The 23779-nt window shown below is 41.4% G+C and overlaps 1 protein-coding gene across 1 annotated transcript; it reads right to left on the bottom strand.

The window, feature by feature from the left end:
• Nucleotides 1-3214: 3214 nt before the first annotated feature.
• Nucleotides 3215-23489, bottom strand: LOC105454525 (innexin shaking-B). Its single transcript, XM_011697197.1, has 6 exons — nt 23442-23489; nt 14884-16606; nt 6630-6849; nt 4988-5277; nt 4397-4650; nt 3215-3277 (listed from the first exon to the last, which is right to left on the bottom strand). Exons 2-5 carry the CDS (start codon nt 15244-15246, stop codon nt 4402-4404), a joined length of 1122 nt encoding a protein of 373 aa, XP_011695499.1. The 5' UTR covers nt 15247-16606; nt 23442-23489; the 3' UTR covers nt 3215-3277; nt 4397-4401.
• Nucleotides 23490-23779: the final 290 nt, after the last annotated feature.

Here is a 23779-nt window from a genome sequence, read left to right as displayed (position 1 = left end):
CAGACGTGTGCTCTTCCGATCTTAAGTTTATTCAGCTTATTGAGACATCTGAACCCAACTAAAAACTCTTTTTTATTTATAGCCGAGGCAACAATTTCTGACACATTTTTTTATGTAAGGGAAAGCTATGACCCTCCTATCATCCTCACTCGTTTTAACAGTGTAACTGTCGTTCAGTTTAGTGAAAATTAGACTCTTTATTCTATATTTAATTTTATCAAAAATTAAACTCAAAGGGTATCCATTATCAATTAACATGTTCACCACTAACGCCAGATTTTTTTGATGAAATCTGGGGTGAGACAACATAACAGCCCTATCCGCTAGCCCATATATCATACCGATCTTGTGGCACATCGGGTGGCTTGACAAAAAAGAAAAGAAAGGTATCTACCAGAAAATGTTTCTTTATGGTACCAATCTAAAACAAACTTATTGTTGTCCCTTTTTATTTTAACATCCAAAAAACTGATACTCTGATCTGTCTCAATCTCAGCGGTGAATTGTAGCCTCTCATGAAAATATTAAATGTATGCAAAATATCATCAATTCGTTCCCTCGGCGCAACCATCAGGATATCGTCAACATACCGAAAATGAAAAGACAATTTTATTCCGATACTGTCAAGTGCCCTCATCTCCAGATCTTGCTTAACAATGTCTGCAAAAACCGGAGAAGACGAGGAACCCATAGATGCACCGTGAGTCTTTATATATTTTATTATCAAACGTGAAGAACGTTGACGTTAAGACCAACTGTATAGCTAAAATAAATTCATCTAAAGGTATATTTATTTTCTCGGCTATAAAGTTCCATCTATTTTTGATGCCTTCTAAAACCAGATCCGTAGGAATGTTTGTAAAGAGAGATATGACATCTAGAGAGACCAACAATTCCTCAGTAGAAATTTCTTTGTTAGACAGCATATGATATAATTGAAAACTATCCTTAACATAGCTTTCAGCATGTGGTAGGCTATTATGTAAAATATTGTGCAAATACGAAGTTAACGCGGAGAGTGTCGTATTTCTAGAAGAGACAATTATTCTCAATGGGCAACCCTTTTTATGGATTTTGGGAAGGCCATAAGCTTTCAATAACAAAGCATCACTCGATCTCAATGCGTAATACTTAGATTTCGTAATGTAACCTCTAGAGCCACCTTTTAAGTGTAGTATTTAATGTGGCCTCTAAATTCTTAATTGGGTTCTTACCTACCATAGTGTAAGTGTTCGTGTCGCTCAATAAATCGTCCATTTTCTGTATATATTGCGCCCTATCCAATGCAACAGTCAGTTTCCTTTATCCGCTTTAGTAAAAAGAATATTCGGATTATTCTTATAAAAATTACTAGAAAACTTATACATATTCAATATCTTGTTATCAATATCATTGTGACTAATATTAGTATCTAAAAATCTGTTTAGCTGCGAAACAACTGTGCATCTTATTTTTGGCTTTATTTTGTTGTTAACCCGTAATAAACCAAACTCTATATTTTTAATAAACTCATATACAATTTTTCTTTTGTTGGAACCGATTGGCATGCAGAAACCTTCACCTAATTGCAATAAATTGGAAACTTTTTCAGGAATCACATTATCCGACAAATTTAGAAACCATTTTTCGTTGGTACTTTCAAACGAAGCAACATTATTATCATGCTTAAAACTGTTAGGATTTAAACTAACAGCAATATGCAATTCGCACGTCTGTTAATTGTACCAATTGTACTTATATCCGATAACTTTCAAACTATCGTTATTATCGGTTTCCACAATATAATTAATATGTTTCAATTTGTCGATCCCCTTGAGTGCTTTTATCTATCATAGTATCTATCTATCATAGTATATCTATCATAATATCTATAGTAATAATGTATCTATCAATACATTATTTATTAATAGTAAACTATTTTATATAAATTAAAAAGATTTTATATGCATATATTCACTTTAAAATATTTCACATATTTAATTTATACGTAATATATATGTGTCAACAAATAATCTTGTAATACCTTTAAATTTTATTCAATATAATACTAGTAAAAATATCATAATAATTTGAATTATATATATATGGGCTATTCCACGTGAAGCGGATCAGTCATCTCTTAGAATTTTTTTAAATTTTGCACATAGATAGTACTCTCGGAGATAGAATTTTGTGCCAAAGGATTTTTTTAATTGCAAAATTAATCGAGATATAAACAATTAAAATTTAGACTACTTTATCTTTCAAAAATTTATAACTCTGTTACTAATAATGCTAGCCAATTTTTTTTTAAATACGCAAGGTTTTGTTTTTCATTGTTTATTTAACAATAAACTTTTTAACAAATTTTTTAACAATTGGAGAGTCAAAAAATCTGAAAAAATATTTTTTATATACTTTCAGTTTTCCTACATCTTACAATTAGAAAAAAAACTCAAGAGCGTGTTTGCCTCGTTTTCGAGAAAAAAACTTTTTTAGTTCTCGATGTGGGGAAAATCTTTCGACTCTCAGCGTGCGACTCTTACAAAACAGCCAAACTTACAAAATACCCTTACCATACTGCTAGTATCAAGGGCGTCCGCAGGATTTTTTCTAGAGGGGGACATGATCTAAATTTTTAATACGAACTACCGCGAGAAGCAAATATCCAAACGTTGTGTACTTGTGTTTTAGCTCTCTCACATTTGACAAACATATTTATTATTTCAATTATTTGTAAAAATAAGAGAGCCAATTTTGAATTTTCTTATACTTGTTGATTTCAGGGGGGGCAAATGCCCCTCCTCGCCCTCCCCCTGGGGACGCCCATGCTGTCTTCTCTAAATATTCTCGCTCGTGTCTGCGGCATCGAGATTGCTGAACTCACCGAAACCGACGTCGGTTTCCGATTCTTGAGGATGACTAGTGAAAGCGCGTGTCTCTCTTTCTCTTCCCCCCCCTCTCTCTCTCTCTTCCTCTCTCCCCTTTTCTCACCGCAAATTGTTATCTCGGCGGACGCGTCTCTTTGGCATCTCTATGGCATCTCTATGGCTATCGCTGTCGCATCGCCGCGAGTTCGACGAGCAACAGTCGGCGGAAGGGAAAAACGCGTCTCTTCGCGAGACCGGAGCCGCGGATCCTCGAGGAAGACCCGTCGGCCCGTCTTCTCAGGCTCCGGCCGCGATCCGCGCACGTCCCGCGTCGTCCCCGGACGCGTCGACGACCGCGCGATGCGGATGCAGGGTGAGGGCAGGACTGCGGCAGCGGCGAATCGAACGTGCCGACCCTCCGAGGCAACCTGCAACAATAATCGTCCGACTCATGGCGCGCATAAAGCGATTGCGTAGATTGCATCGGACACGCTCAATTGATCTACGGGACGTCGCGCCGGGACACGCGTCTCTAGGCTGCTTAGTTATGGCAGGTGAAATCGTGAGCGCGCACGTGCCTGACGCCGCATCGTTTTCTTATACGAGGCGGCCGCGTAGATCCGTCCGAGATACTTGCCGTTACGTTGCTAAACAATACTGATGGCGCGCTTCTTTCAAGGCGAAATCACTTCGGATTGGAACTCATATCCTATTTCGAAATGGAAATAGCAGTGATGTTCGAGAGGAGTATGAACTGAAGACTATATTCTTTAGAATTCCTTTAGAATTGTTTCACAAATTTGGGATTATTCTATAAATTATGTGAAATAAAAATGTATATATAATAAGTAAAATAATAGTGTATTGACAGCGTAGCCAACAGTAGTCTAATTGAAAGTAATTTTTGTTAATTCAATAATAATATTAATGAAACAAATACGTCATACTCTTGTTCTCATAAAATGTATTCGTTTCATCAATACTATTATTGAATTAATAAAATTATTTTTAATTAAACTGCTACTCGCTAATGCTGTTAATATCAATATCATTTGTTTAACTTATTAGTAATAATAATTTTATATCATATCAATACACCATACATGTTTCCAATCCGAATTTCTATTTGGGGAATGTTTATATTACTAGGTAGAATGTGTGTTAAAGTAGTTTAAGTAAAATTTAATACTAAAAACGACGAATTGAAAAAAAAGATGCGCTCTATTTTCTAATTCTTTCAAAAATCGTGTGCTTATCTTCGCAAAAATACTGACAAGAATATTGCAGTTTGCTCTGTTTTTGTATAAAGTTAATATTTTTGTGGGCATCGATCATACCGGTCACGTCGTAATATCGCGATTCAGATAATATACGGTTGCTATCCGGCACGTACATGTATATATATCACGTAGGCTGATCGGAGGATGTACGCCGACGATCCCTCAAGAATTCAATACGTTTCTGAATGCCAGTGTCATAAAGAGCAAAGTTATTCAACGGACACCTACGCGAGCGCGCGAGGAACGAGAACAAGGGGAGACGCTCACCTCGATCAGGCTTCTTGAAGCTCGCCCTTCACTCCCGATACGCCGTGGTGATGCCGCGTGGCGAGCTTGTTCGCCAATTCGTGCATCACGTCTCTGTATATCACGGTGTCCAAATTCTCGCCCAGCATGTAGAGAAGAAACCAATCGCCGACCTTGCTGCGACGCACTATGGTCTCCACGGCGTCCCTCCGTACCAAACGAAACCTCATTCGCAACAGGTAGACCCTCGTGCGCGGCGAAAATATTATTAGGATCTGCGGGGGCAAATGGCAAATTACATTGCAAGAAAAAAAAGAAGAGTTAGAACTGCATTATTATATTGATTATACTATTAGCATTATCAAATTGATTAACGGTCATATTGATCTATTGGTTACAATTTTGTAATCGCAAGTGAAAGTAACGAAAATTATTTGCGTAGCAAATATTATTTTATTATCCTATGAGAGAGATAATAGACATTTAAAAAATTTGAAGTTTGTGGTGCGTTAAATAAGAAGTATCGATTGCGGCAGGAGAACTTTTCTATCGCGGATATTATTTATAAAATAAAAGATACAAGGGAAGTATCTTTCCCAGGATTATACTGACCCTATATAAAACCGTAAGGAAACTGAGCACGCCGAGGAAAAGGAACCAGAACCACAGAAAGACATAGATCTTCTCGTTCACGACGTTGAGAGGCAGTATACAGACGGCGTCATGTCTCTCGACCTCCCCGCTGACGCCGTACTTGTAGAAGGTGCATTTGGTCATTCGTGGAAAGACGTAAATCATTGGGTCCACTCGATCTTCTTGATCGGATTCGAGGAACCTGAGTACGTCGATGCCAAAGGTCAAGAAAGCGCCGTCGAAGAAGCGGTTCATCAGAAACATCTGACCTGCGACAATGTGCTCGTTGTTTTACAATTTTCTGTTATTCCTATCTATCTATCTTTCTCTCAAAGCACACAATTTCGTCAGCTTAGAAAAACGTTTGCGATATATTGTATATAATAATCGCGATTAAAAACTCAATCAATTTCTATCTTCTTTTTAAATATTTATCTATAACCATATCTTTTTTAAATTATAAAAAAAATTTATCGTAACATTATTAAACATATATCAAATCTTAACAAATAAAGCTCAATCTCAGCCTCGAGAATAATATCTGCAATCATTTTCGAATAATTTTGTATCCGCGGAGTCTTAAAATATTGAATCATAACTTCGCGTTTAATCAAATTTTACGGTACATATATTTTCATAGCTTTCGTAGTTGACTGATTCATACGTGTGAACGATTATGTCTTCGTACACGTTTACATTGATGGTCATATCACACTGTAATTGGAACGCAATAGACATCGGATAAAATTGACGAGCTATCTCATAGCTAATCGGGTAGTCGAGTTCGCAAGCGGTTGGCCAGCTGTATCGCTGCCAACTTTTACCGTGAATCATTCATTCATTCATCGCTCATTATACCTTCCTTTTTCTTACACGTACACGTTTGTAAAATTAACGCGCTAGCCTAGAGACAGTTCTTGAATTCCATCGTCTTTGATATGCTCTGCTTACGAAAGTGATTACGTTATTGTATGTTGTGCAATCTTGAAAATTTGCAACGTATAGTTACATTGCTTTCCATCTTCAGAAATTTAATTTTTGCGTCGCGCGTTTAAATATTTATGCAGCATATAAACTGCTTGCACAAATTTCGAGATTTAAGCACACAGAAACGAAGATTTACATAAACACGAATATTTCTTGATGCTTCAAAAGTTTGTGTAGCGTAGTTTGAATGTTAATAGCTGAGAACAATTTGGCAAAGATTTAATTTGTTAGCGAGGCACATTTATTTACTTTCTTGAAATTATCGACGAGATAAGGTAGAAATGTATAGAATATCTATATGTTTTAAACTTTTATTTTATTTGTGTAAAATAACAGCAAAAAAGCTGTCGACGGTTTCTTAAAATTCTTAATTTTAGCTACGTGAGCATCTTCAGTAGCGAAAGCGAAACGCTTTAAATACCATTCTTTTAAGCGCATAACTGGTTTATGTTTATCGATCGTAAACGGAAGACACGCGGTGACGTTCGCCTAACGGGTCTGCGAATTCCGGAATTCGTTCGTGTTACGGCATCGCGATGGGGACGGTGCGTTGCTGATCGAAGAGCTCAAACATTGACGGAAGGACTTGGGGCGCGGACCGAAAAAGAAAGAGAGAAGTGTTGGACTCACTCACCGATCACATTCAGCAGCGCGAGGACCTCGCACAGGTAATACCTGTAGGCCCACCAATTGTGAAAACGCAGGTTCTCCCAAAGGTAGTCGAGCAGCATCTTCTTCTTTTGCTTCTTCTCCACCTCGGAGCAGAGCCCGATGTCGAGGTCCATCATAAGGGCATGAATCTTGCCACCCTCCCAGCCCTTCCAGAGCCAGCGCGGGGTGTAGAAGAGGATCGCCTGCGGGCAAAGTGCCTGCGAGTGAATAAATACCGGCGAATCGGCCAATCGCTGATATATTACCGGGGAGTTCCGCGGCGAGGCGGATCTAGTACTTATACGTGCGTACTAGCGCGATAGCGCGCGAAAGGAGTTATCATTATTGTACCTCGCGCCCGATAACTGCTGATTAAAACAAAGCACGGGCCGCTCGCACGTATATACGAACGAAATCCTATTTTATGAACTTTTCGCGTATAAAAACTGCTGGCCGCACCTCCCTTCGAGAAAGGCGGGAACGAGATAGTTATATCTCGCGATCTTAATTATTTCATATCGTTGCGCTGTTTATCACGATTAGGTATGTATCTATGTTGTACGAAATTGCATTACTGGCGGTTACTCATAACGTAATTGCGCTATAACGAATCAACAGAAAAATTTCATTTGCAGTTAATTAATGTAATAATTACGTTTATTTCACTCTTTTGCGAAGTGGGGCCTTTTTAACAGCCTGATTCGCTCTTATTTTCGTAATTTGATTATAAATTAAGAATTAACGCTCAATATAAATTACACGATATATATATATGTATATATATATATATATATATGTATGCACTAAAGATTCAGATCGAATCCGTCGTCAAGTCATCATTTTCGTTTTATCCCGCAATCTCCAACGTAATATTTTATTAACTTCCTGTAATATTTTTATTCGATAGTATCTTAGAATACGCGGCGGGTGTTAGTAGTCACGCTTGGAGCGATAATCCGGGCTAATTGAATCGAGACTAGCTTATCTCACATTAGAATTTCCGAAGCGATGTCAATGCACTTATCGAGACCGCGATGTGGGAGTAAACCCTTTCTCACGGTATATAAAGCTTTCTGGCTTATCGCCAGGGGCCTCGGGTCGTGCTTGCCGTAGTACGCGATCGAATATAGATACGTACGCGCGCTCGTCGCGCGTTACCCCCCTTACGACGTGTTGGCGAGTGTTCAGAAAATTCGAGCTAAATTGCAATTTACGGAAGGCTCGGGTGATTGTTAATGAAAGTACGTGCTCGAGACGTGCGTCCGAACTTTAATGGGTTTCCCAAAACGTATTACGTTTTATCCGACGAGTCACATTGTTTCTGAGAAGCGCAGAAATGACTTCTCTATTATTTTGGCTTGGAGACAAATGCGCAAGATGACGGTAAGATCTTATTGTGGAGAAAACATTATAAGCGTCCTCATATATATAGCAATATAATCCCGTAATATTGCGCACAAATTCTACGTTCTGTATAAGGTACCTTATACAATTTAGTACAATCGCCACGGTAAAATTGTATATCAATGATATTTTGTTTACGGCGATTTTTTCGACAACTTTTAAAATGCTAAGTTTAAAAAAAAATACTTTAATAACCTAATAGCCGTATACAAGTATCCATAATATAAATCGTAAAAGTCACGGCAACCAATATTAGCAGTAATCACTCGTAAATTGTCGCAAGGAAAATTTATATGGATGAAATAAAAGTATAATGAACGTTACGTAACTCGTTTAATAGCCTTAGCGTACACGGTTTACATATCGGCGACAGGATTTCTTCAAAATGGGTGGTCTGACCTCGCTCTTGACGAGATTACGAGAAGAAACGTAAAATAAACGCGCATGTCAAGCCGATTGTACGATTCGCAGCTTTTAGCATTATCGCGTTGGAGAACGCACGCGTTGTAAAGAGAAGAGGAAAATGCGTGACCGAAAATAGTTCTGTGTGTTCCTCTCTTCTTCTCTCTTCCCTTGCCAACCAAGGATCGGGCGACCACATTTGCTGCCCTGCTGAAAGGACATTTATATCTCTCTTTCAATGGTGAAACTTGTCTCTGCATAAATTCCTTTAGATATGCAAATAAGTTCAAATACATCGATGATTACGCATTTGCTGTTCACGTTTTGTGCAATAATACGAAATAAAATAAAGTGACGTGACGTTATAATTAATTTTACACGTCGTAGATCTTTAATAAATTATACAATGCTCATACATCATAAAAAAACAAGCAAATTAAATCTGAACTTGACAGCGTATTCTATAAGATATAGTTTCGTTTTTTATCTTGAAACTGGTCTTGCAGAGGGATGAAGAGGTCGTTATAAGGATATCTTTCAAAGCCTCATACTGTGGAAGTTTAATAAATATAATTCAGAAATAGACGTGTAATACGATAAAATTGAACAGATTTATGAAATAAATTACAATCTAACTCAATCAACTATGTATATATGTGTGAATATTTGTTTGAAAAGAAGAAATTGCCACAATTCTTGGCCGATACGTGGCATCTATGTGTCACGTTAGCCTCGAATAAATTTAGCTAAACAAGGCGAAGTAGCTTTCGAGAAAAGAGAGACAAAGAAGGAAGAAGAGCAAACAAAGAAGTGTACCCTCTTGCTACTTTTAACACGTTTAAAAATAAGCGTAACGTAAAATATAACTAATTTAGAATATAAATATTTTTATTTACGTATATGTATAATATAATTGACACTTTTACGTGTAATATATAAATTTGAAAAATATATAAACTCTTAGGAAAAGTCGTTTTATTCAATGATGATTTGGTAAAATCACGTTTTTATTAAAATTGTATTAAAATTATATTATACAATTGTTTATTATCGAAAATTACTTATGAAAAAAATTATAGAAAAATTTTCTCTTTACAAACGATAGTTTTTCGAAAGTACGTTTCTCTCCTACGTGACATTTTCAATTTTATTAAACATTAATCATGTTAGTGGCGCGTTTTGTCAATTTATTAGCGATATGCGACGTTATAGATGTTTTGTGTCAAACGTTGTCCAGAAAACACATTTAGATACGCAGCAATCAATTGCAAAATAAAAGGCGGATGCGCGATTAATCAAAGAGCGAGAGAGTTGTATAAGGAACATCGGACGTATAAATAGAGGATAGTGACTCGAGAAAAAGAACGATATTGTATGTGCGCGAAGACGAGTAATGCTTAAGGTATGGGAGGCGGAGGTACGATCAAAGATAGGATCGAAGGTACATATGCATTTTAAAGGCAGAACTATCTGTAACCTGTATTTATGTATTGACGTTATGAACAAGGATTATCAATCACGGATAAACGAATACACGCATTCGCCGATCGTACACCGCTCATCGATACTGAGTCTCAGGACCGGCATTTTCTGAACTAACTTAATTTAGATATGAGCATTCGATCGCTTTCGCATATACCGTTATTTCAATAAATGTTTGCTTCTTCAAAATCAAAGGCACTCGAAGATCTAAATTTTAATCAAAAAGAGTCGCAATAAGAGCGATTCCACGCAATAAGAGATAAGAGAAAAAAAATTTTATTTAAAAAATTTCAAGTATTCTTTAATCTAATTATTTACGTATTTACTATAGAGAATATAATTATAGCATAATGAAAGTATAATATAAAAATAGAATTACAATAATAAAGCAATAAAGAAATAAAGAAATAAAGAAATGGAGAAATATGGTGTAACAAAAGATCGAGAGAAATGCAAAAGGCGAGAAGAGACCGTCGCTTCTTACTTGCAGTAGCAAGAGGAAGATAACCCACTGATAGTATTTGTGCTGCTTGACCAGCGGGTGGGGTGCGTGGCCGTGTCCCCCCTCGCCCTTGGTGTTTGACACCCCGGGGTAAGGCACGGCCTGACCGATGCTCATGTTGAACGCGCGCACCATGCTGTACGTGGTGTGAAGCCAGCAGAAGGTCTCCAGCACGGCCTTGTCCACGGCCGTGGTGGCTTCGCAGTGTATCGGCGAGCCGGAGATGCTTTTGCAGGCGAGGGTGAGGCAACCGGCCAGCAGCACCGCCACCGTGGCGCGATAATGCAACCGAAATATCATCGAGTCCTCGGCGATCCTGTGCACCTTGAAGAGCGATCGAATCGAGCCGAACAGATCGATCATTTTGAGCATCAGCGGCATGTTAAACAGACAGAGATCGGGGAGTGACTTTGCTCGAGTCCGACCGGCAATCCGCCTCCGTTCTTCGTCCTTCTCGTCGTTTTTCTTCCACCAGCGCGAGCTGACTCTATTTTTGCACTTATAGTCACGATCCTATACTGGAGAAATCCTTTGGACAAAACTGCACAACTATATGCTATAGCACGATATATTAAGTCGCTTCTATATAGTATTTTCTCGCGTATTTATTTAAATACTTCGTTGTAGCAATATCGAGAGTAAAAGTATAATTTCTACGAGTTTATCACTTTCCCGTTTGTTGATGCAAATTTCAATTTTACTAGCAGGTCGGTTTGTCGGATTCGAATTTCTGTTTCACCAAGGAGGAAGTGACGGAAGCGAGATCGCGATTGGTGTATGGCTTCGATTAAAGCGTCGAAAATAGATAACGAATAAATCGTTGTAAGAGCACAATTACAATCGTGAAAGACCACCCGCGTAGTTCTCTCTTCGTGCCCACTATGAGTCTTCAGATTGGACCGAAGGCGGAGTGTACACCGTATGGATTTGGTGGGTATATAAACCGTCGTAAAAATCACATGGTACTGTTTGCTTTCCCGGCTTCCCTTTGATTTGCTTTTCTCCCTTCGTTTATTCTTCTCACTTCAGTCCTCTCTTATCTTCTTGTCTTTCTTCCATATTTGGATATAATATCTCTCTCCCGGCTTTAACGCTGGCTCTGTCCTTCACACTGCGAAATATATCGATTTCTTCTCTTCTTTACAATTGATATCATTACAAAAAATTGGTATAATTATCTCTCCCCTATGTTTTTTTCATAGATCTTAAAAATATCTTCCATTTAACGAAAGTTGTTGCTTTATAAACATGAAGATCACGAAAACTGCACATACACGAACACTGTTTTATTTACTCATTGTTTCATTTAGTAATTTTTAATAGAAAATTATTATTTACATTTCTCGCGTATCCGACTGTTCGTCACACTTTTTTCCTCATCCTTCATCGCTGTCGTAGTTCGTACATTCATCCCGTTCACTTTGTTTCGCGATGTAATTTAATTAAATCCGAAATTTCGACGAGAGAAACAAAACGATTGCGAAAAAAAAGTTAAAGACGACAAATGGAGTTGGAAAAGAAACACGCACGTGAGTCTCGGATACAAGCTGTCAGAAGACTGACCGGACTTGAGAGGCATCCCTTGACCTCGATACTAAACACATAACTGATATTATCTTGCAAGCGTCTGGGTCAGCATGATCCAGTCAAAGACTGATCGACGGAACATCAAAGTGTATTATCCGCTATCTGACGTAGTGTCACACGCTGCCTGAGATATGGCATATAAGTAGATATATATATATAATTTCAGCGAAATTATCTGATTTTCAATATAAGTATATAATGGAGCTTTTGAACGTGCCATTTTATTGTAAAGTTCGAAACGAGCCAATGAGGTCTAATATTATAACAAGGTTCTGCTCATCTCCGAAATCACCTATGACAGAATTATGAATATTAATGGCGCTCGGTGACGTCATCGCGATATATATATATATATATATTACACCGATGACGTTCTCGAAGATCAAAATTAAGACGGAAGAAAATCTTGATGCACCACCACACAGGTGCACATTGATTGACGTTGTAAACGTTTACAACGCGAGACATTCGAGTTCAAATTTCACGTGCGCGTCATTGATTTCGCACGCGATAACGTGTCAGGGAAGAGATCTATTTGTGTTGAAGGCCAAGAAAGAAGTACCCAAGTGAAATAATTAACGGAAATAACGAGACGCGAATGATTCGCGCGTTCCCTAAAATCCCCCTTTATCTTTCCTCGTTACGTTACATGACGCGACGGTTACATTATTGTAAAGTGAGAGCAATGGACCCCGGTAGGTAAGCTCATCGCTCTAATTGTACACGCGGGAACGGGAAGGTGTGAGGCGGTACGACAATCTCCATCGAAAATACGCTTAATCGACCGCGTTACGAGTGCGGCGCGCACATATTCCGGGTAACGAAATTAACCGCGCCATTACCACGCGCTAAAGGAACAATCCGAAATGAACACTTACGAGGCCGTATTTGTCGTCACCTCTTTACCTCCCTTCTCTCGCTAGGAAAAAATAGGGAGCGATAAAAGGACGAAGTAAAGACAAGGTGTTCGTGCTCTGATTAAGAAACCGAGATTGATCTGTCGATGGGGTGTTCGTTAAGCCACCCTTTTCGGTCGGCTCCTTCAGCCGCGAGATCTCAAGTGATCTTGCAGTCATTAACGCGATTATCCAAGCAGGCAGACTGAAAAGAACGTTAGTCCTTTCATTTCTATAGTATTCCCAATCGAAAAGATATATTTTTTTTCTTTGTAATTTATCTCTTCTGATATTTTTAATACTTTTTATTATAATTTATAATTTAGATTATAAAAATCTTCTTTAATATAAGGTTAACCGAAGAATAAAAATAATATGGTTTACATATATTACGCGATGTAAACGACAAAGACGAGACGGAATACACGGAGAAGCGGGAAAGAATTCATTGTTCGATAAACGACGAAATTAGCTCAACGATAATTATAGAAATGCGTGGAGAAGATATCGGCGAAAGGGAATACATCAGTAAAAAAGCGGCGACTACTCGCTGTAAACTGTATAGTTTGCTTTGAGACGCCGGGCGAAAAAAACATACGGGTGAAGGGAGACGAGGAAATAGAAAAGAGAACCTTCGTAGAGGGATAGGCTGTCGTCGACTGAGTTTATTTTGAGACATCAATGCGAGTAGCATGAAAGAAACGCGCGAGAGAGCACAAGGAAAATACTACGGATCGCTATTTCAGGTGTTCGCGCCGCGCCATTAACCCGTTTCACCCAAACTTCCAATATAACGTTTCTTTTCGAGCTGAAATAATCAGTGGCGACAGGCGACAGTGAGTGTTCGACACTCGATTTCGCATTAAAAAAAACGTATTTCGCTTTTTTTTTTACGATGGTATTATTGTGCAGCGACAATCGTATTATATTTCTTCCAAATAATTTGCATATTTAACTTCACTGCCGCGTCAAAGCTCACATTTATATTTTCAAGCTACGCAAGTTATATAATTTATAATCCATGATGTTAACGTATGACGCTAATCACGCATGCGACCATGTGCGGCACGGTTTAAATTTCTAGGGCCGAAAAAGGGCGAAGCACAACGTGCGGTCGTCCGAGCGTCTTCGATCGTAATCGCCTTTGAATCGAACGCACGAGGCGACCGCACGAGCAACCTACAATGACGAAGTTTAGTGCAGTTGTTATAATACTTAAGGTTTCTTTCTTGGCAATGGACTAGATGGGTAGGCCTTCGCGAGCAACGTGCGCAGGTCGCTCGAGCCGGCCGAGTCGCGAAGCGGAAGGATTGATGGATGAGTAACACGCTTACGAGTGCAGCGCTAAAAGCACCGGTACGTTTTATGGCCCGTACGCAAACCACACATTCGACGCTAAACGTGCTTGATGTTTCACTTGTCTAATCGACGCGGCGCGCGCGTTCACGAAAGGCATATGAGTTAGGATCGGACTATTACATTGGGCGTTAAATAGACTGCATATAAATTTTGATGGGATTTTCGAATTACATATGTTCTGCGAAGCGCGGCCAATTTTGCGTGCGGGCAATGTTTCGATATCCGCACTTGCAAAAACAGCCACACGGCATATATATCATATTAGTCACACTCTCGCGCAGTCGGTACCTTGTTATTATTATTCAGCTGTGCATAATTTTATACTTATTAATAGTATTATTCAGCCATTCAAAATTTTAGTCGTTAATATTTTTATTTAGCCGTTCAAAAGTTTACTCGTTAATAGTTAGTACTATTTAGCCATTCAAAATTATACTTATCAATATTGCATTTGCAACACATATTTTTTGTGATTTACGTCTAAATTTCTGCTTTGCTAAATCAAACCAAAATATCTGAATTCTTCGCGTATATATATTAAATTTATCGAGAGACGAGGTCGAGGACGGTTTTTTTCGTGCAGAAATGAATGGCCGCTCGATTACCTGGAGGAACAGCATGAAGCAGACCCACTGGTAGTATCTGTACTCCTTCCGCTCGGATTCGGGATACTGTTTGGAATTGTCGACGCCGGGAAAGGGCACTTCCAGGCCCTCTCTCTTCCGGTACGCCGCGGTTATCGTGTACGTGCTGTGTATCCAGCAGTAAGTGTTGAGTACGTCCTCGGGCAGGTCCTTGCTGTGTATGCAATCGATGGGATTGCCGACGTACTGGCGGGTCGTGACGATCAGGGAGAACGCTATCAGCAGGATCACAGTCAGGCTGTAATGCAGGCGGAATACGGCGCTGTCGATATGGATGTGCGAGATTTTTATGAGACTCTTCAGACCGCGAAATATGTCCAGCATCTTGGTACCAGGACGATACCAGAATAAGGGGTCAGAGGCTACGCCGGGCCACGGCGATTCCCCAGAGTAACGTCCCCGCAGAATTATGCGTCCTTCCACGTCGCTCGATCGTTCTTCTCCCACATCCTCCACCGTTCCCGATTTCGAGATCGTTTTGCGGCCGCGTCAATGTTTCGCTTTTCGTCCACTTTTTCACTTTCGAGCGCGACACGAGTCCGTAACTTGAAGCGAACGTCCCGTAAACGCACATGGATCTTAAAAAAAAAAAAAAGTTAACCGTACATTTTCCTGTTTAGTCTATATTTCCCAACTACTACGATGTTAAAACAGAAATCGGGCAAAGTAATACATATGCATATCGACAGCGTGATGATAGCCTATATCTACTCGTCACGATGCACCTACCGCTGGAAGCGCCGTTTCGTAGAATCATGAAGGAAGCGAGAGTTCCTTATATGTACGCTTGGCAGGATGCAGGCACTTTTGGTTAGTTACACGGCGTGCAATTCCGTTATAAACTATGCATATCTCGACTCGACTCGTGCAGACATCCGTCTCCACTCGATCGTGCTGTACTTTCGTAGCTTTCCGAAAAGAGATCTACTTCACTTTATCACTTACTTCTTTTTTTCCGATTACTGTCCCTACGGTCCCGTTCTGGTTCGCAAGAAAATATCCTTCGCTCGTCAAAAATATACGTACGCTGTATATATTTCATATGCATCGCTTTTTAATAATCACTCGGATATCTTTGGCAGATCTATACGTGTACTATCTTTGGTCGATCCTTTGGCCGATCGCAAACTATACGTTATATTAAATCTTACTGCTATAAATACTGTCTTCTTAAGTAGCGACTATTGTTCGTCTTTGGCATTCAATTTTCTGAACGACGTTAACCAGTCTCACATTTCTCCCCGCAAGAGAAACGCGGTGCAACCCTCTCACAGTGCGCGCTCTCCGTGTGTGCGTCTCCTCTTTCTTCGCGTTTACTCCATCTCACACGACGGATGAGCGTTTACTTCGATAAAGCTTGCAGCAACGGGCGATCCCTCGATCGCCGAATCGCGTTGCGATCGACGGTGACGGGAATCTTCGAATAAATGCCGCTGTTCCCACGGCAACAGTCCTCCCGCGCATTCTTCTTGTATTCTTCATTCACGTGTCTTCGTATCTTCGTAGTTTCTAATCTCGGCTGCTCGAATACACAAATATTCGAGTGACACCGTCGGTCTCGGTGACACGCGCGGATCCGTCGATCTCGCGCATCCCTGCGAGTTTTTCGATTCGTCGAGGAACGCAGGCCGCGGCGAGATGCGAGCTCTCAAAATACCTTGTCCCACGATCTCCCTCGGGTATTCTAAAAAGGAGAGTTTTTCAATCAAATTCCTAATTTACGGTTCCGCTGTCGTTCGCGCGGGGTAAATTGCAAAACGACCGCAACGTATAACGCATGCAAGATTGCGCACACGCTTTGAAGTGTTTACAAGGGTCCTTCGCGCATTACCGAAATTTGTAGCGGGCGTATTCTCGGAAAGTGTGTCCGTGAAAGAGTGAAAAATCTGCTCGAGGCGCGCCTCGTTCTCGCGGTTTCGCATGTTTCGTCTCCCGTCTCTTACGTTTTTGATGCCGCAATAAAGTCATCGTAAATCCCTCGCCGTTCCTTTTCCATTCTTTTCTTTTTTTTTTTTTAAGAATGTCAAGAAAGGGGAGCGCGGATATGATTAGTTTTATCGAAAGCCCCGGTACGCTGTCATCGTCCAATTCGAAAGCGTCTTCCTTCATAAAGCGAAGAGAGAAACGGGATAATGTGACGCGTCTCGGAAAATTTCGGAGAAAGCGCACGAAAATATCTGTCAGCGACTCATTGCGACTGATGCTCTGCTCTCCTCTGCTCGGAAAACCCAATTAAATTGATCATTATAAAAAAAAGTGTGTGTTATAAAAAGAACTTCGTAGCATTAAAGAAAGATCCTTGTTGACGCCTAGATATTATTAAATTCTTTTTCTTGCTAAAATTGTTAAAGTACAATGTGAATATTGCTGATTTCTATGCACGTTTTTGAACACAGCAAATATTTATTACACAATAAAATTAAATTGATTATTAATTAGAAGAAGAGCATATATTCTAAAAAGGGAAAGTTTTTCAGAAGACCTTTACTGATGTTTATTGCTTTTCTCTTGCAGAGACTATTAAAATATAATGAGAATTTTCCTTTTGACTCTTGTGCACGTCTTCAAATACCGCAAATCTTTATTGTTCTCGGAAAAAGGTAGGGCTTCCGTCCCGAATTGACCCGTCAAAGAAGATCAATTCGTCTTTCGTTCACGCTCTGTAGAGACCGATCCAATATAGATCACGCGAGAAAAGCGATCCGATTACGCGTTCACCGTAAAAACCGGATTAATTTCTGCCCGGCGAAATTCACGAACGAATTTTCAAACGTCCGAAACGCGGAGAGCTCGCGTTATTTCCGATTTGTTCCCGAATGATTTCAAGATCAAGTACGAGCCGGTCACCGGACTATATTTTCAAGGTAAAGTATCGCCGATACGAAATCGTATTTGCTCATGAACGGACGAAATTATCGCGTGTGCTTCCTCGGGAAGACGACCGTAAACACGGAATCTGGTGAGGAGGGTGGGGGCTTTATATTCGCGAAATTTAAGTAATTTCTCCACCGGCGAAGAAATACTGTTATGTGCACTCAACGGCTGCGGCGGTTCTTTGTCGATGTTACGAAAGTATAAGGGTATTTCTTCGACTCGGATGAAGTTGTGTGCTGTTGGACCTGTGCCAAGATAGGATGCGCTCGCCGTAACCATTTTAGAGTTGAAACGTTTTTGGGAAAATAAAACATTTTACACTTGTTTCCGCGCGCTTGCTCCGCGCGCGCGAGCACGCGCGCGGGGACGGCCGCGGTCACGTCGATGTTTTAACGGGGGCAACCCGTCGAAATGGAAATGAGAAACGTTTTGAAACGTGCCAAAATTATCGAACGGCTTCGAAACATAAAGAAACAGTCTACATACGTCTCGAGCATTAACGAAAACATTAACGAAATGCTTTTTTTTTTTTTCTTAAGGCTAAACGTAAATTCCGGATAACCCTGATGGTTCTTCTCGCGCGCGTGTCTTCTCACATCGGCGGCGCTATATAAATCTTCCCGAGAAAAATCCCACGGGGGAAATCGCGATAAACTCCACACACGCCTATTAATATCTGCAAAAATGTTAAGTGTAAAATCCCGCGACGTATATCTCATGAGCCATTCGCATTGCGATTCGCGTACGATACGCGAGCACGTTCTCATTAATCAACTTAGTGGCGTCATAATTTATGCATATAATCTTAATTTACATATGTAATTATCTCCCCATATATTTTCAGTTAGCGATTTCAGATAGACGGACGTATATAAGAACCAATATCAATTTATGCAACTCTCTCCCGCGTCCTGCCAATTAGCCACCAATTTCCTGCTAATCTCTGCACAGCGATGGCAGAACGCAGATAAAGTTAATTCTTGAATATTAGCGCCGTACCCCCTCCCTCTCTCCCCCTCCTCCCTCTCGCCAAAGCGGATGTCCGCAGTCCCGTCTTTCTTATTTCGACTTCGCGGAGATGAGCAACGTGTACGCGCGCGGCGCAAATACGACGCGACCGCATACAGTTGGGAGAAACTTTTTCCAGATGCGCCTGAGCGATAGGGAGTATCGCGGATGATAAGTGAGACAAGTGGTACCGGTGGATACACAACGAGCACGGGGGATTGCGAAGTCTCCGCGAAATGCTCGAGGGGGCCCCCGGCTTTATTTATAACCGGCGCGCGATGGGGTCTCTCTCTCTCTCTCGTAATTTTCCCCCCCTCCCCCTCGAGTCCCATTAATGCCACGAGCCGGCGGGCTCGGGTAAGCGAAACGATCGAAAACTCCGCGGCAATTAACGCACCGGCCACTTCAAAGGCACATCCGCTTTGATACGACTCCTTCCCCCCTTCCTAACCCCCATCCCCTCGCCCCATTCTCTCGCCCTCGTCGGGCATGCATGTTCGCGCGTTACGACGCGCGCCTCGCCGCCGCTCGTTTCGCCGAAAATGAGCCGGGCTAGGCAAGAAATTAGGAGGCCCGTAATGCCGTTTGACGTGCGCGCCTATTCTATTTTAGCGTTTACGCATGCGACTGCACTTCTCGCCGCCCCACGAGGCGAAAACGCCCGGCGCGGCGGGCGCGCGGGCGGCAAAACGGAGAGAGTGCACGGGTATACATATAAGCGCTCCTCCGCGAAATACCTGAGGGCAAAACGAGAAGCGAGAAAGAGAGGTGGACTTCCCCCGACGCGTCTGTCACTTTTTTAGGGTGGATTCACATCACCGGCAGCCGGAATCTGGCTGGCTCTGGTCGGCAGGTGCAGGATCGCGATTTCAAAATTAGACGGTCCCGTGTAATTCGAATTCAAACTGCGCTTTGAATAACTCAAACGGCAGTACCTTCAAGCCGATGCGCGAAATGAAAATTTTCAGATTAAATAAAAAAGGAAAAACACATGGCGTTGAATTCGTTCTCTCGTTCGCACGAGAGTTTCCAGAAGATTGTCGTTTACGCGAAATGTCGTAACTCGCTCCTTCTATATCGATTGTCGACGGATATGTCGGAATATTTGGAACGGAATGCGATCGTTTCGCATAGCGCGAATCAAATAATCGTTTATCGCGTGGGAACCGCGTACCTCTTGACTTTTAACTGTGACTGCTAAACGTTTTCCGTCGAAATGCTCTCGAGAACATTTTCAATTCGCATTGCAATGGGATCGCGAATGGGATCCGCGCGCGCGATTATCCCCGCGATGTAAGTCGAGCCTTAATGCGTTCCCGCTTCCCCTCCCGCCTCTACTCCCCCCCTCCTCTTCACGAGATCATTCAGAATGTTTATCATCTGCGTTCTTTACAGTGGTATTAAGTATGGACTATGGCAATGCCATTCCGCCTTTTTTAACCGTTTATACCTTTAAGATGCCATTGCAGGCATACCTTGAAAAGCGCTGATGGTAATCGCGCAAAGTTTCTTTTCAGTCTTGCCGGCATCACTCGCCGGACTTTATTCGCCGCGATGCTGCCAACAAAAGAAGCCCCTGCAGAAAATCTAAAGATACGATCCGATGAAAAGCGTCTAATCCGGTAGTACTTTATTATGCGAGCTGATAATTTTATTTTCACGAAACAATGCGCGCAAATTTTGTATAGAGTACAATAGAAAACGATATTTAAATATAGCAGGGGCCGTATTCGTGGAAAATTTCGCATACGAAAGTACGAGGGATATCTATAGTAGCGTATATATACCATAATATTTTTATACATTTTCGTATGCGAAATTTTTCGAGAATATAGACCCCCAGGTTGCTACCAGAGATTGCGAAAATAAATATTCCAAATATTTGCGAATTTCAATCAATCGATCTAATCTCTCGATAAAAGAACAGCACTATATAAACTTTCACAGAATGCGTGTCGTGAACTGCAGAATGCAGAACGTTTTAATGACCCTCTTCTTGCAAAGATATACACGTGTAGCCTAAATAGCTAAATTAATCCAGCGTGTCCACTTCTCCGCACGTATACAAAAATACGAGCTTAATGTACGATCCTCCGGGTGGGAAGGGGGAGGGGATACTCTGAGGGGCCACTTGAAAATTCTTACTGCTCGAGTTGTATAACGCGCGTTAGATTACACAACGTTGTAACGGCACTTCGGATATTTACTAATGAAGGTGCGTTGCGAAGAGCGACGGAAGTGATACATCACCGTTAATAGGTGAATACTCAGACAATCGCGGGGAGACCGATATAGGAGGAACGTTCGCGCTCGATATCTTCGTAACCGGGATTTGTGAATTAGCGTCAACGCGCTTGTAGTAAACGCGCGTTTAGGCGCGCGCGCGCGCGCGCGTTTTAAATAAAGCGTAGCGGTGTTATTCGATTAGGATTAGGATCGGCACATCGCCGGGCCCGTCGTGTTCGCTTTAATCGCGCGCGAATCAAAATATTCCGCGATGACGAATGGAACTCACGACACATTTAGAGCCGCTTAAATTGATACAACGGCGCGAAGATCAATGTATCAAAGTGGAAAGGTGGAGAAGTCTCGAGCCGTCTGTCTTGTTTCACGTTACGTTCCGACATTATTTCGTCCCTCTCTTTCTCCCGAGGTAGCGTAACTTTCCGACATCAAAATATAATATGTTTAATTTAGCATATGTTAATGTTATAATATTGTTAAGGAAAATAGATAAAGGGGCAAATAAAAGTTTTATTGGACAAGACAAAATTAGTATAGAATTGTAGATACAGTTTCACTCGCGGCCGATGCTGCACTCGCGGCCGAGAACGCGTACGCACTTTAATTCGAATGCAATTCCAGCGAGCGGTAACAGGTGAGAGGGCAAGAAGTAACGGGAGGTACAACCGAGAGCTTTGAGACGTCCGTACGCGGTGAAGGATTGCGGTGGACTTGTTATCATTCCTTGTTCTATCATTCATATGATAATACGTTCTTCTTAGTTTTCGAAAATTTCAGTACACTCTATCACAACGGAAAAACATAAAAACGAATTATAAATTCAGATAGCAGAGACGTAGCGAGAACGTGTAGCACCCAAGGATATTCATGCATCAATTTTTATGTAAAATTTTCCTAAAATTAATAACGTGATCACATGCGATTAAATATTATCAATATAGTACATATTTTATATTTTTATATCTGCTCTTATTATTGAAAAATCGAATAAAAAGGCACATTAAATTTATTTCTTCAAATATAATCTCAAAGATTATTTAATTAAATAAAATCTAATACTAATAAATATTAAATTCTTTGAAATTTTTAAGTGTCATAATCCGAGTTATCTTCTATCCATTCTCCAAAATTAATTTTTTTAAATTGTCTTTCAAGACTATGAAGAGAAAGAACATTTTGTGTACGATATATATATTCATATGTTATTTAGCCAATAAACGTCTCGTTAAATTATACATTTACTGAACTTTGGTGAGTTTACTAGAAGAAACATGCGTAACTCGATATATATATATTATTAATAAAATCGACGTTTAATAAAAAAATATGTTTAATAAGTACATTAAAAATAAAAAGTAGATAGATACAAGAAACTTTTACACGCGTTCTCGTGACGCAGTCTTCCCGAAACTGTCCGGGATTATCTGATCCCCGCTTCCCATCATTATCTCCCTCCGCTCTCTACGGCTCTGTCAAATAACGAAAACAGCATAGGAATGAGCGTGAAACAGCGATAACGGCCTTTCTATCCGCGTTCGTCTTCTTCGACGTGCACGGCTCGCGGAGTCGTAAAAAAAGTTTATCCGATACATCATAAACGAAGATATATAAAAAGAAAAGTGAGCTCTCTTTCGCATGCACGCTCTTTCTCTCGAAATACTCCGCGCCCGCGATTTCTCGTAAAAGGAGACCGCGATAATCTAAACACGTGGCTCCGCGCCGAGATGAGACCTTTCGACCGATACTCCAAACACACGGAAGATCCGTTGCGGGACGAGGCCGCGCTTCGCGGCCGAGTCATCCGTCCAGCGCGCTCGCCACGTTCGCGAGCAATGCATCATCGCGAACAAGGGTCGTCCGAAAATACCCGAAGCCGGCAATCAGCCGATCAGAAATTCACCGTGATTTCGAGCGCGGTTTTCGCGGACAGAGAAGAGGCGCTCCTTACACGCCAGGGTGTCCCTTCTACAAGGTCCCTCCTCCAAATAAGTGTAGCGAGTCGTTGTCGCGCGTAGCGTTTGGAATTTAAACTCCTCCAAGTTATATTCGAGATTCCTGGTGACGGAGAAATTTTGCAATGTCATACCTCGAAGTAAACGCTAAAACCTCATGCGTCATGTTGTCACTTGTGTTTAATTATAATTATAAGCGAGCGTGAACAATTTGATCCTACACACCTGCGGTTACGGTCCGCCGTATACGTTTTGCTAACGACGTGACGCGGGATTAGCGTTTATCGTGCACTGGACACGCGTGTGCCGTTGCATGAAATCTCTATAATGATCTCCCGTATACAACCGCGCGAAGGAAGTTCGTCCCGGTTGTCTGTAATCCCCGATAATCTCGCGGCAAACAGATTTCTCCCCGAGGCATCGGGGGAAATGAGGACCTACGTTTTCCGGTGACAATCCAGACCGGGAAAGAGAAAGAGAGAGAAAGAGAGAAAAAGAGAGGAGGGCCGGAGATGATCCGACTCCGGCGGTCATGCCTGTCACTCGCGTGCACGCGCTCGCCGTCACGCGTTGCCGATTCGGCGTAACCGATCTCTCTCGGCCCGGCGACGGGGATTCTTTAGCCCAACGACTTCCGGCGGAGGAACCTCGCGGCGCGTCGCGACGCCGTCGTGGACGACCGGCAGCGGCGATCCGGCATTCCGTTGCAGCGCGATCAGTCGCCGACCGACGATCCGGCGTATCGACGCCGTCGTCGCGACGCAACGGCCAGTCGGTCG

The sequence above is a fragment of the Wasmannia auropunctata genome, unplaced genomic scaffold (genome assembly GCF_000956235.1).
Source record: "Wasmannia auropunctata unplaced genomic scaffold, wasmannia.A_1.0 LD335985.1, whole genome shotgun sequence".
Taxonomy (NCBI): Eukaryota; Metazoa; Arthropoda; class Insecta; order Hymenoptera; family Formicidae; genus Wasmannia; species Wasmannia auropunctata.
Note: the sequence above shows the minus strand (reverse complement) of the source record. Positions and strands in the feature narration are given on the sequence as shown.